We start from the raw sequence: 14266 nt of genomic DNA, 5'->3' as shown, positions 1-14266 counted from the left end.
TAATAAACGTAATCCCGAGGGACCCCTCTGGAATTTCTACAGATTTTCTCCTCTGCTCACAACATAGCCATGTTCGATACTGCCACACACACACTGTCGCCCTGACTTGTATCGCAACCACAAGCAAACTGTAGTAATGAGGGGAAGGAAAGCTTCGCACTGCCTTGACTCAGTCCTGGAACTAGACCTGGGCAGCTCTTTAAATTGTTTTATGAGTTGAATAAGTAGTTTTCATACTAACACTGCAAAATAAAGTTAAACATTTGGAAAAATTTTAACTATTAATGTGAAATAGGCCTACCTATTATTGTTGCACAAAATCTTGTCTAGGTTATTGTTCAAATATGTCTTGTAAAATGCTATAAAGAAATAAAACAAGATAAAAACTTACACTTATTTACTATATTCAAATTTAGTGTTTGTATTCTAGTGTATTTAAGTTTTATTACTTAACTAGAATATCAATTTGATAAAAATGAAAATGTAGTATTTGCACATATTTTACTTTTTATGGTTTCTGATTTTTTGTATTATTTTGATCTCATTGTAACTAACTGTAAAGTTTGCATTTTTTTCCTCCAAATTTTTTAGCTTTGCTGTAACTGTACCTTATACACAACTTGAATTTTACTGATAATGGCAAATGCAGTTATATACTTATTTCAATTTTGTTGCCTGTTTTAATTATTTTTGATCTCTAAGGAATTCATTATTTATTTCAGGATGTCCAACATCGGGCAAAACAGAGAATTTTTGGAATTATCTCGTAATTTAGATTTTATTTAGAAATCAGGGAATATGTTAGGTCAAAGAATTTGAATGAAATTTTCACACAAAACGTCATCCTGTATTTGAGTTCAATCTTTGTTTTTGGCAAAGCTGGTGTTCCAAGTTTGTATTTTTTGGCTCTTGAGGCTGAATTCCATCTCTGATGATGTCTAGGAGTGTGATGTTTCCAGTTATTTTGTCACTACAAACAGTTAGGTCACTGCATTGAAGAAACCATAAGTATATTGTGACTAAGGTAGTGTTAGAAAGTAGTGCACAAATTTAGATGAGGTGTTTTCTTTAAAAAATAGGTGTTACATGTTTTGGTCAGCAACAAAATACAGTAATACCTCTATGCAACAAAACTGTAAGAGACTGAATTTTTTTGTTTGTTATAAAGGAGTTCTTTGTAAAGGGGTTTAAGGGAACAAGGGTAGTAAGTTTACTATGTCTGATTTTCCATTATTCCTTAACACAGTACGTGAATATTTGTGTGTGACTGTACGAATATTTGCAGTGGTTTTATTGAATCATTGATGTCTAAAATAAAAATATAAAGCTTATAGAAGTATTTATCCATATTAAAGACTTGTTAAATTTGACTGGCATGAAATTGTGTTAATCAGCAAATAATGTGCTGTATATATTAGAGGAAAGAAGTGAGTCAAACCAATATTAAACTTTTTTTTCTTGTTCATTTTACACTTACTTTATCAGCTGTCTTCTACATTTGGGGCATTGTTTTGAAAGAAAAGAAAAATGTTTGTTATATAGAGGTGCCTTGTTTTGGTTACTGTTTTGACTGGGACTTAGCAAACAGTTTGTTACAAAGAGATTCAGTGCATAAGGGTTTTCTTATATAAAACATTGGGACAAGTTAGAGATTCCAGTTTGTGGATTTTGCTGGTCATTCTGTAGTTATACTAAATATTTATCCTAATTGTCAATTTTTGTTTTTCCAGTGTTATTTTTTTGGTGACGTACTTCACATTGTCGTGTTGCACTTCAATCCGCCGGCAACATCCACACAACATCATTCTTCTTGTTGTTTTTGTAAGTAAGACCATAAAAAATTTTTTTTTTTGTTTTTTATTTATTTTTATTTTTATAGTGATTGGTCAAATTGTAGTTTTCTCTACTCCTAATTTCAAATTTTAATCGCATAGAGTACCTCAAATCTAAAACTAAGTTTTATGTGTCAAAAACATTAAATGAGGAATAAAAAAACATACACACACACACACACACACACACATGTTTGAAGAAACATTCAAAACATTAAATGTTTATACAGTATACGTCCAATAACTCAGCATTTTCACTACTTTGCAGGTGCCAGATTACTGAAAATGCCAGATTCTCTGGCGGCATTTTTTTGTGAATGCTAAACGTAAATGCTAAGTTGAGCAAATACACCTGTGACAGCGAATATTGTGAGGAGGGAACATAAAAATTAGTGGTGCACCGATGCGGATACCGATTAATCGTAATTGGCGATTATGGGTACTTTTCGATTAATCGTAATCGGCCATTATCTTAACGATTACTTTACCGATTATCTACGTCCCGGCGTAATTAAGTAGGTTTTTACTGTGTAATATTTTGTTACACATTTTAGGACGAAATACAGTAATATTTGTATGTATTACAAAATTCATCTTTTTCCGTCAGATCTTGATTACAGATATTTCGTTAAGATTAATAAATCTCATTGTCTCGAACAATAAAAAATACATTTTTCCTAAACGTTTATTTACGTTTCGTTTTTTGTTCTGTTTTTTGTTTAGTGGCCTTGTACATTACCTATAGCCAGGGACGTAAAATAGATGGCACGCAATCAAAATACCACAAGCAGTTGCAGTGTCAGACCTGCCAACCCTCCCGCTTTAGGCGGGAGACTCCCGATTTTATACCCTTTCTCCCGCCCTCCCGATTTGTCATTCAAATCTCCCGATTTTTGGTTCTGTTTATCTTGGAAGTTTCTAATGCAATAAATTTATAGAATTAATATGTTTGTACCATTATTCTGTACAATCGTATAGTAACTACGGTTCGTACCATAACGTGTAGTTATTTTAATAACCTAAATGCCCACAATTGTCGGCTAAAACGCTTGGTTAAGCGTACATCTAAGAAAGAAACGTAGTTATTTACGATGATTATGGGAGCTGTTTTGGTACACGTTCGTCATTGGTGTTTATTAGCCAACCAGAAAAAGGTTTCATTTGTTTTCCAAGATGGCGTGTTTTGTCAACATTGTAAACTGTATTTTCGGTGGTGTTGGTTTGAAATAAAGACGGAGTGGATTAATAATGAGCTTATGATACCACTGTTTACATTCGTGCGCAAATTCGCTTCGGTTTGTCAGCCGGCTTTGTGTGAATTTTTTGTTCGTCCCCGAACAAATTCGCCTTTGTTCGCGTCTGTGCTCACAGACGAAGTGTAGAGGTAGCATTATAGTAAAGTATTCGAATTTATTCAACGGTGTATTCATAAAAATATTATTTTGTGGAAGCAGTTGCGTGATGAGTATTTTGTATGCGTTGTTTAGTTGTAGGCCTACTCCAAAATATGGATTTAATAGAAATGGCGCTAAGTAGGCCTACAGTGAAGTATCTTGCTGTGTACAAGAAGACATTTAGTGACGAATTTCCGTGTACTTTGCAATCGAGGAAAGGTGAACATGCTGCATTTTGTTCTTTGTGTCGTGATTTTTTCGTCTCGCATGCCGGAAAGGGCGACATTGTAAAGCATATAAATACGAAGAAACATGCCGTCAATGCTATGGCATCAAATCAGAAATTAGACGTTTTTCGTGACACAAGTCGGAAAGAAGATAGTGTGACAAAAGCAGAGTGTTTGTTAAAGTATTTTATTTTAGAACACAATTTGCCCATTGCTTGTGCTAATCATGCTGGTTTACTCTTAAAAAAAAAATTCAAAATTTACTAAATAATCAAAATTTCCCCCCCCACTTCCCAAAAAAAAAAAAACCTCCCGCTTTTGGACTGGCCAAAGTTGGCAGGTATGCAGTGTACTCTATGACAATCAATCTTTTCGAGTCGTAGTAGCGGTTCAAACTCGCGGTCCCGATGCCTTCTAGAGTTTATCACTGTGTTTTACCTTTTACCAACTCGTTATGGGCGTCTTTGGTAACATTATCCGTTGTTGTGTTATTTGTATGTGACATGAAAAGTGAAAAAGTATTTATAATTTTATATATTCAGTCAACATAAATAAAATCACATGTGCTAGAATTGGTTTTGTGTCATTTTTATATAATTATAGTGAGATGGCGAGTAGGGAGAAAAAAAAGTGAAGTGTGTAAACATTTTTCTATAAACTCAAGTGAACAAAATAAAGCAACATGTTTACATTGTTAAACGGTAATTTCTCGTGGTGGTGGTGGTGGTGGTAGTGGTAGTGGACTGACCAATCAGCAGGGATATACTACTACAGTAGAACCTCGATGATACGTTCCCGTTTCATACATTTTCCCGTGTCATACGCCGATTAATTTTGGTCCCGCCGAAAGTACTATATTTACAATGGTTTACTTTCCCGGAACATACACTTATAAAATCACGAATTTCCCGTTTGATACGTTTTTACGAAGCGGAAAAGGCCTAAAATTCACAATTTTTTTTTGTTATATTCTTCCTGACAAAATACGTTTTAATGCTTTTATTTTGAAAAACGTTCATTGTTTACCTTTGCAAACGTAAGAAAATAACTTTATCGCACCATAGATATGGATAGTATCAGGAAGACTGTGCACCTCGCTACTAGCATCTATGGCCAGCACCAAGCGAGACTAGTGGCGCAAACTAGCAATGATTATGAAAATGGTGAACGCGCTTTACCAAGGCACAGATCTCATATTTTGTGCATTCATTAATCTTTGAACTGAATATAGCCGTTTGTTATTGTTTTCTTACGATTGGATTGTTTTGTATTTTACGTTTCTCAAGTTAAAATTTTATTGAAAATTGTTCTGTTGCATAAAGTTGTTTGTAAAATGAAACAAACAAGCAAAAATTTCTGGTTTTTCTTTTTACATTAGCCTAATTTTTTTTAAATTTCTAATTTAGGCTTGGTGACCTTTCCCCCCTTCCAAGAAAGGACTGCTTTACTTTATTATGGACTGTATTTTACATTTCTGGTGGTTTTATTATATGTATATATAATGATGAACATATCTTTCATTAATATAATACAATTATTTACACATTATGTATTTAAGTTTAATCTGACATTGTGCTGGTATGCTAGATTGAAATTTTTTTTATTATTGCCATTCCCTTTTCATACACTTTCCCGCATCATACACCATTTTTGTGCCCTCCGTGGAAAAGTGTATGACAGGGGTTCTACTGTATTAACCTATGGAACCACATCAAGTAAATGCATCCTGATAATTAGTGGAGAAGTGTGCTAATGTAACCACAGATGATTGTGATACAGATGGGGTTCCAAGAAAAGTAATGAAATTGCCTTAAACAAAAATAACAGACATCATGGAAAAGAAAATACTGTATGATGTGAATGACCCAAGAGCATTAGAACAGTACAGGTTATAGCTGAAATGATATGTGAAGATATGCAACCTTATGTAATAATTGATAATAACGCTAGTTTTCCGCAACAAAACCTTACCCATTGTAAATTATAATTATTAGACTGTAGTTCAAGTTGTTTACAATAACAAATACAAATAGAAGTTAATTTAATTTAAACTTTGCAATTACTTAATAGTGTATTTTATATATTTTTATACTGTTATTATAACTTTAGGGCATATCCTCAATTTTACCTAATCTGGTTATTAAATTCACATGGGAATAACAATTTGTGTCTGCATTATTACACTTTAAAATAAATTTGTTCATTATAATCGGTAACTGAATCGGTATCTGCCGATTGTTGCTCTCATAATCGGTAATTGAATCGGTAATCGGTAAAGTCATACCGGTGCACCACTAATTAAAAATAAATATTCCAACACAAATGCACACCAAAACTAAACATGTAGTCATTGATTGCAGATTTCTGCTGAAGAAACAGGAATAACATTAATCACCCGAGCAATCCCAAACTGTGCCGATCGCTTGGAGTCCATGCATAGCCTTTCAAACTACCAGTTACAAGCATACTGGGAAAGTGTTTTTGACCTTTGCTAAAAATTGTAAGTGTTGCTTGGTTTGTGTGCTTATGAAATTATATGAAAAGTTTAAGAAAAAATCATTGTTTATTTCTGCAACAAAATGACAATTTGGAATCTCATTACAAAATACTTAACTCCCTAAAGTATTACTCGCTTTTCAGTATATGTTTTCAAATCTCTACATACATTTCATTCGTATTGACTAACCGTAAAAATATTTAAGTTTTTTTTTCACATATGTAATTTCTTTGATGCTAGAAAAAGAGAATAAGTGACTCATGAACCAGTTTGAGGCATCACAAGTGATAACTTCTCACTATCTGTACTTTCCAGACGCTGGCTATGGCCTACATGGCAGGAGTCATCTCTGCTGCCTACAACGTGGTTGATGTGTTCATGGCCATGGGCATCACGGCCGCAGTGTGTCTCGGCATATCGCTGTTCGCCATCCAGACCAAGGTATGGCATGTCTGGCAGTCTCAGGGTGGTTCTTGTGCGTGTGTTCCAGGCTGTCTGTCGGCTCGCGTACTAAAATATGTGGTCTTAGTTTTAGGCTAATTTTGTTTTTAAAACAGGATATTATGTTGGTTTTTTTTATGAATGTTGTTATTTATAAATATAGCATGTAATAAAATAAATAGTGGTGCACTGATGTGGATACAGAAATCGTAATCGGCGAATATGGGTACTTTCCGATTAATCGTAATCGGCGATTATCTTAATGATTACTTTGCCGATTATTTACGCGTATCATTTAATCTTAAGTATTAACTAAAAAGGATATTATGAAACCATTTTTTGTGATTCAGATTAATTATTTGGAATGAAGTGAAACATTTTTAATAATACTATACATACCACATTTGTGCAAAGTGTTATCTATACTCAGCCCGGCGTAATTATGTATGTTTTTACAGTGTAATATTTTGTTAGACATTTTAGGATGAAATACGGTAACATATATATATATATATATATACATATTACAAAACTCGTCTAACACCGTCAGATCTTGGTGAAAATTTAAGAAAACTTAATAATTACTACCTTTATTATAAACTTTTTTAATTTAACCTTGGCCCCAGCATTATATACCCTTTGCTAAGCATGTTTGAAATAACTTGTCAGTTGTTTGACAGTTGTCTGTCAGTTGTTCAGACAGATGGCACATCGCCAATATCGTTTACAAAGATCGCATAATTCTAGCGTAGCGTTATATTCTCTTTGCGTTAGTTAGTTGTATCGGTCGGAATCAAGGACTTCATCATGGAAATCCAAGGTCAACATTAGGATCGAAATTATAATCCTTACCCAGATCCCTGGTCGGAATGATATCTTTGACGAGGTAAAATTAAACTATTTTTCTTTGAGTTTGCAAATTGTTAATGAATTATGGTTTTCATTTCTTAGTGCACACTGCACAATCAATTGAATCAGTAAATTTATGAAGTTTTAAGTTTATTTATTTATAATTTTCAGTTGAAATTTTGATATTAAAAATGCCAAGAAGTAGACGTACAAACATAGGTCGCAGAACTCGCAATGCCGCAAGTCAAAGATATTTAAGAGCAAGTTGTGCATGCTTCAATTCCAATAATGCATTATTGGTTACTCAACACACTGTTCTTAATTCTAATTAAAATAATAATGTTGAACAGAAAACACTGACAATCAATGAACATTGACAACTGCTACTTTGCTATAACTCTATGTTACTTGGCCTACCAGAATACCAGATAAATGAGGCTGTGTTGCTTGAAACATAGCTTGCTGTTGCTGTAAGATCAGATACTTGTGATTAGTGGATCAGTTCTTCATGCACCTGTATTTCCATTGCTTTGCTATGAAACGTCAGTAATTGTCTAGATAAATTTTTTGTAGTGAATCCTCGTACACTGGTACCACCATGTGAAATTATGGCGTTACAAAAATTACACATTGCTTTTGACGGATCACTATAAACTGTGAAATATTCCCAGACAAAACTACTTTTCTTTTACATGATTACTTATAAATCACCACACAAATGCACACACACTTAACTGCGTAAAAATGTAATAAGATCAAACCAAATCTTCACCTGATCACAACTCCGTCATTCTGTGATCCGTGTGTGCCGGTAGACGTCAGCGATGATAATTTTATTGCCCTTCCTTCCCCCCAGTGCCGCCAACAAACTTTCAATAATTCCCGATTGTAAGTTAATTTATGAATACGAAATACCACTAAATAGGGAACAAAACTCTTCATCAACCAGGTTTTTATACAAAAGAAAAATACGTAAGCTCTATTTCCCGCTAAACAGGATGAGAATATTAATTTCGCTAAACAAAACTTTCAATAGGCCATATTTAGCGAGAAAAAATTAAATAGATGAATTCCCGAAGAGGTAGTTGTTTACTAACCACGAGACTACTAGCGCCATTAATCCGTACGAATTCCGTCGCGCGACGCGCGTCACTCTAATCTCTGGCATCACATAACCAACCTAAACAACAGTCACCATTCGCCATTGCGGTAATATTAACCGTAAATGGTAAACAAATACGTAGTTTTCGGTTCGTAAATGATAAGAATTAACTTTGCAAATTATAATGGAAAATTATTTTACCGAAATTACCGTAAATATACGTGGAAATTGATACTTAGGTATGTAACTGTTCAATGTTTATAAAACTTACGCTATTTGTTTACTTTATTGGTATATTTTTTCCGTGTGTGGTTAGTTTTAAATTATTAAATCCTATTAGTTTTCGATGAATAATTTCTTCCCGAAAAGTACTGTAAACAAACATGGAAAGTTGTTAGGTACTGTATAGGTAATTATTCAATGTTATAAGTTTGCAGTAGAAGACCAATGATCGGCTCAAATAATCTGCTACGTTTTGCCGATCATTATGATCGGCAAAATTAACAAAATCGGCCGATTATTACGATCGGGGATCGGCATCGGCCCAGCCCTAATTTTATTGTCAAGCATCGCGTGTTCGGAGAGACACGTTGGTGAATGTATTCAGTTGAGTGGCAAAAGCCGGATTGCCACATGCACATATCCGCATTTGGTTGGTTGAGAGGATAAGACAGAATGAAATCGATGATGTAATATCAGAAGAAATTCTCGATAATGATGAAGATCAACTGTTACATGAGGTGATTACAAAAAATATGATTCTTGGTCCCTGTAGAATATTAAATCCTATTTCTCCGTTTATGGTTGAAGGGAAATGTTCAAAATGCTACCCAAGACAATTAGTAGCAGAAACAATTACTGGAAATGATGGTTATCCACAATATCGCCACAGATCTACAGATGACAATGGAAGTCAACAATAGTCAAAGTGAATCAACAGCATTGAAGTTGATAATTGTTGGGTTGTTCCGTTTTCACTGTTACTCTCAAAGACATTTAAAATTTAAAGCACACATAAACGTCAAATTTCACCGGTCCGTGAAATCTATTAAGTACATTTGCAAGTAAGTGAACAAAGGTAGAGACATGACTGTGTTCAGAGTTGCTGCCGAAAATTCAAACGATGAAGTCGCTCAATTTCAAATGGGCCGCTATGTTAGCAGTAACGAAGTGATGTGGTATATTTTTTCATTTGCAATGCATGAAAGACACCCCACAGTTGTTCACTTGGCCGTACATTTGGAAAATGGTCAAAGAGTGTATTTTACAATGGAGAATGTATTACGAGTTGACAGGCTGCCATCGACAACATTGACCAGCTTCTTTGAAATGTGTCAGAATGATGACTTTGCCAGAATGCTGCTTTACTCTGAAATTCCAAGATATTATACCTGGAACCAATCGTCTAAGAAATTTCAACTACAGAAACAAGGGCAGCCAGTTCCAGGTTACCCACAAATATTTTCCGCAGATGCACTAGGACGTCTTTACACAGTCCATCCCAGTCAAGACGAGTGTTTTTATTTGCGTTTACTGTTAGTCAATATTCATGGCCCAACATCATTCCAACATCTGCGAACAGTTAATGGTGTATTGTGCGGCACATACAGAGAAGCCTGCCAACATTTGGGATTGCTAGAGAAAAACGCTCAATGGGACCACACACTCGAAGATGCTGTAATGTCGTCAAATGCTAAACAAATACGAACATTGTTTGCTATAATTTTGTGCACATGCTTCCCATCCACCCTGATTGATATATGGAACAAATATAAAGATCGTATGGCCAAAGATACCGTATTTGCTCGCGTAAAGGCCCAGCCTGCGTATACGCCCCCCCCCCCCCCCTCCTTGTTTTGTAAACATTTTTGAGAAAAAAATTTAAAAACGTGTTTTTCTGGGTTTATCTGAAGGCAGGGCAGCTTGGCATGCATCAAACAGCAAGCCATGTATTGTGTGTGGCGGGAGGTAATTTTGTAAGCGGCAGTGATACAGAGACTGGTATGTATTATAGTTTGTCCGCTCTCAGTAGGACAGACGTAAGCAGTTAGTAGTATCTCAAACGACATACAGATAAAGAAAGCTGGACTCGCGCTTGTGTTGATGTGCAGTGTTGTCGTGTCGGAGAAGAAGAGGGGAAGAAGAGGGGAAGTGTAGGAGGAAGGGAAGTGGGTCTGGTTGGTTGGCTGGCTGGTAGGAGGGAGGTTAAGCCACGCCTCTGTCTCTCCCCCCCCCCCCCCCCCCGCTGCAGCGCTGCCTCTCCTCCCTCCGGACTAGCTGCCTCTCTCTCCCTCCTGCCGCGTCACTGCCTCTCCCACCCTCCCTCATTAGAACAAAGATGCACGACTTGCCATTTGTTCTGCCAGCTGTTTCATTTAATCAAAATTTAATTGGCGTTTAAATAAGTTGTGGCAGTATTTCATTTTGCTTTTATTAAATGTTAGTTTTTCATACCTGAAAAAAAGAAAAATCTATGTTTTCTTCCAAATTCACGTTTAAGCCCCCCCCCCCCCCCCTCCCTTTTTTGGAGTCGAAAATTTGGGGGGGGGGGAAAGGAGGGGGGAGCCTTTACGCTAGTAAATACGGTATATTGCATCAGATGCGTCTTAGAACATTAAATGCAGATTTGCAAATGAACAAAGAAATTCACTATGAAACATTAATTTTAATTGAGGACATGTGCTTGATGCTTACCAACAAAATATTATTACAACGCCCAATCGCCCATTGCACGACGCATTTAATCAAAAGTTGATACGCAAAACCCAATACGATTGCGAAACATTAAGAGAAACCATTCAAAGACACTTGCCCCTTATAAATCAGAAACAAAAATATGCCTAGGATACACTCATGTAAATAGTGAACAATGGAACTGGCGGAATTTTTTTCTTAGATGCGCCCGGTGGAACTGGAAAAACATTCTTGATATCATTGATTTTGGCAAAGATTCAATCACAAAACGGTATTGCACTTGCACTTGCATTATCAGGTATTGCAGCAACGTTGTTGGAAGGCGTTCGAACAGCTCATTCAGCACTCAAATTGCAGTTGAACATGCAAGTTAATGAAACTCCAACTTGCAACCTTTCAAGGAATTCTGTAATGGCCAAAGTGTTGCAGCAAATCAGATTCATTATTTGGGATGAATGCACGATGGCACACAAAAAATCTTTGGAGGCATTAGACAGCACAATGAAAGATTTAATCTACGAAACAACCAAAACCTGTTTGGTGGAGCGATGATTCTATTGGCAGGTGATTTTCGACAAACATTGCCAGTAATGCCTCAATCAACGACAGCTGACGAACTTAATGTATGTTTGAAGTTGTCAGTTTTATGGAAATACATTAAGACACTAAAATTAAATATGAATATGCGAGTCATATTGCAAAATGACGAATCTGGTGAAGTATTTTCCAAACAATTGCCTGATATTGGTAATGGCAAAATTCCTGTTGACACATTGTCTGGATACATTACATTCCCTGCAAATTTTTGTCACTTTACTTGTAACAACCCAGATTACAGCCTTCCTCATGCAATCCAGTAATAATCATTTGTTATAAATTTTTGTCATATTTCCGGTTAGATTATCAAATGAGATAATTTTTTTTTTCTTTTAGATGTTATTGTGAACGTAATTCTCCGGGTTTATTGTTTTTATTTTTAAAATTCATAACTTTATTTTTTGAAGTTTTTTTTGCGGTCTTCTTTGTGTGGGAAGGCGTGCTGACGTAATTCTCCTTCGTTTTTCCACGACCGAGGCTTTGTTTCAAACGCTAGGCGTGTGAGTCACGGTCACAGGAGTGTGAGAAAAAGACAAAATCGCTGCATCGTGGGAACAGAAGTAAGAATTTCGTGGAAGCCTCTGTTGCCATGCGCTGTGATTGGCTTGATTGGCTGAAAATTACGTCAGCTATCCCAGGACACTGCCCGCACAAAAGGAAGGAAGGCTGTAAATTCAGTCATTATCCGAGCACCGTGCCGGGTGGTCATTGTCCGGGCACCAGGCCGAGCAGGCCGTGGTCGGGCGATGGCTCCGTGGTTTATTTCTTTCTGGATGTACGTTACATTTTTTTGTGTCCTGTTGGGCGAAATTAATTGTGATTTTTAAATGAAGAAATAAAACAGGTAATACATAGAACATTGAGTAAGAATTTCTTTGTGACCTGTTACTTACCTGTATGTTCCACTCATCACTTAATTTTGAGCTAGCCGAAGGTGGTGAGTGGTGACATTATGAATCAAAGACTGAACTCATCGAGATAGTTTTCCCAAACATTGCTGAAAATACAAAAATCATTTTTGGTAAAGTGAACGTGTTATATTGGCTGCAAAAATCGTTGATGTCAAAGAAATGAATTTTCAAATTCAAAGTAAGATAGCTGACAAATTTTTGACATACAAATCGGTTGATTCCGTTACTAATATGATGATGTCAACTATCCAAATGAATTTTTTAATTCCCTGGAATTGCCCGGATCACCACTTCATAATCTGCAACTAAAAATTGTATCGGTAATCATAATGTTACGAAACATAAACCAACCACGTCTTTGTAATGGCACCCGGCTTGCGGTGAATAAATTAATGAACAATGTCATCGAAGCCACTATTTTAAAAGGGAAGTATAAAGGCGAAGACGTTTGATTCCACACATCCTTATGATTCCGAACGACATGCCATTCGACTTTAAACGGTTACAATTTCCAGTGCGGCTTGCATTTGCAATGTCAATAAATCAATCGCAAGGGCAGTTGTTAAGTATTTGGGGCATTAATCTTAAAAATCCATGTTTTTCACATGGCCAACTGTATGTCGCCCGTTCCCGTGTCGGAAAACCATCAGCATTATTTATTTAAGTGCCAGGAAATAAAACTAACCATGTTGTGTATCAACAAACATTACAGTAAACTATATGTTATAGAGATAATAAAAAATTACAAACATATACAATATCAAAATATACAACAATAGAAATTATTATTGTTAATATAGTATTCCAGTTTGAATTTAATGACAGGACAACATCTGTTGGGTCAGATAGTGATAAATATATTACATTCATTGTACTGAATGTATTGATGGAAATCAGTTTTTTTTAATATAATTTTTAAATAAAAATTATAATTGTGTGATTTTAGTTGCATTGGAGTGTTTTACTGTGTATAAAATTGCATTTTGTTATATGGTGTATCGTTATTTCAGTTGTATCGCAGTTCACTGTATAATCTTATCCCTGTCTAATAGCTATATCACATTGCATGTGATTGCCAAATATTCTGAGATGTGAATCACTATAGAGATTAGAAAAAATTAATTTTTTAGCTTTATAACCGTGTACAGTAGGAATAAAAACTTCATTGTAAAAAAATTTTAATAAAATTTTTAAAAAGTGTCAGACAGACTAATTATCAACTCTACATGTTGAAGTTTAATAGGAATAGTGATGTCTGTCATTGTAATTTAACTGGAAATATGAAATGTGCACTAGAACCCCAATTTTACGAACCCCAGATTTAACAAAGCAGCATTTTACGAATGCATTCTCACTGACCATCACCAGATCATAAATTTTGACACCAAATATAAATAATCAGAAAAAATTTTAATGCACAGCTAATATTTTGTTTGAATTTTAATACTCTCAGCAATATTCCTTTAAGAAGAACAAAAAATATTTTGATATTCCATTTAAAATTACAGTAGCTATAGCTTCTGCGACGTAAGTAGGAATGCGAAAAACTCATCTGGCTAGGCTGCAGCAGTGGCATCATCATGACGTATGGATTACCTCCCCCTCCCTAGTTTATATTGATGTCGCCGGAGGTCGTTGGAGCGTTAGAGAAACGTTAAATAAGAAGGGTGCCACCGTGTCTAAGGTGCACGGACCCAGATGAGACTCTTAACTCTGGGCGTG

General features: G+C 35.6%; 1 protein-coding gene across 3 annotated transcripts in view; it reads left to right on the top strand.

Moving 5' to 3' along the window:
* The window catches only part of LOC134527663 (protein lifeguard 1-like), a 49821-nt gene that overhangs the window by 14571 nt on the left and 20984 nt on the right, over nucleotides 1-14266 (top strand). For all 3 annotated transcript variants that reach the window (XM_063360538.1, XM_063360537.1, XM_063360539.1), the window contains exons 4-5: nucleotides 1731-1821; nucleotides 6266-6391. In XM_063360538.1, the coding sequence (XP_063216608.1) occupies nucleotides 1731-1821; nucleotides 6266-6391 (217 nt within the window). The remainder of the gene's footprint in view (nucleotides 1-1730; nucleotides 1822-6265; nucleotides 6392-14266) is intronic.

This window comes from Bacillus rossius, chromosome 1, assembly GCF_032445375.1.
Source record: "Bacillus rossius redtenbacheri isolate Brsri chromosome 1, Brsri_v3, whole genome shotgun sequence".
NCBI lineage: Eukaryota > Metazoa > Arthropoda > Insecta > Phasmatodea > Bacillidae > Bacillus > Bacillus rossius.
Note: the sequence above shows the minus strand (reverse complement) of the source record. Positions and strands in the feature narration are given on the sequence as shown.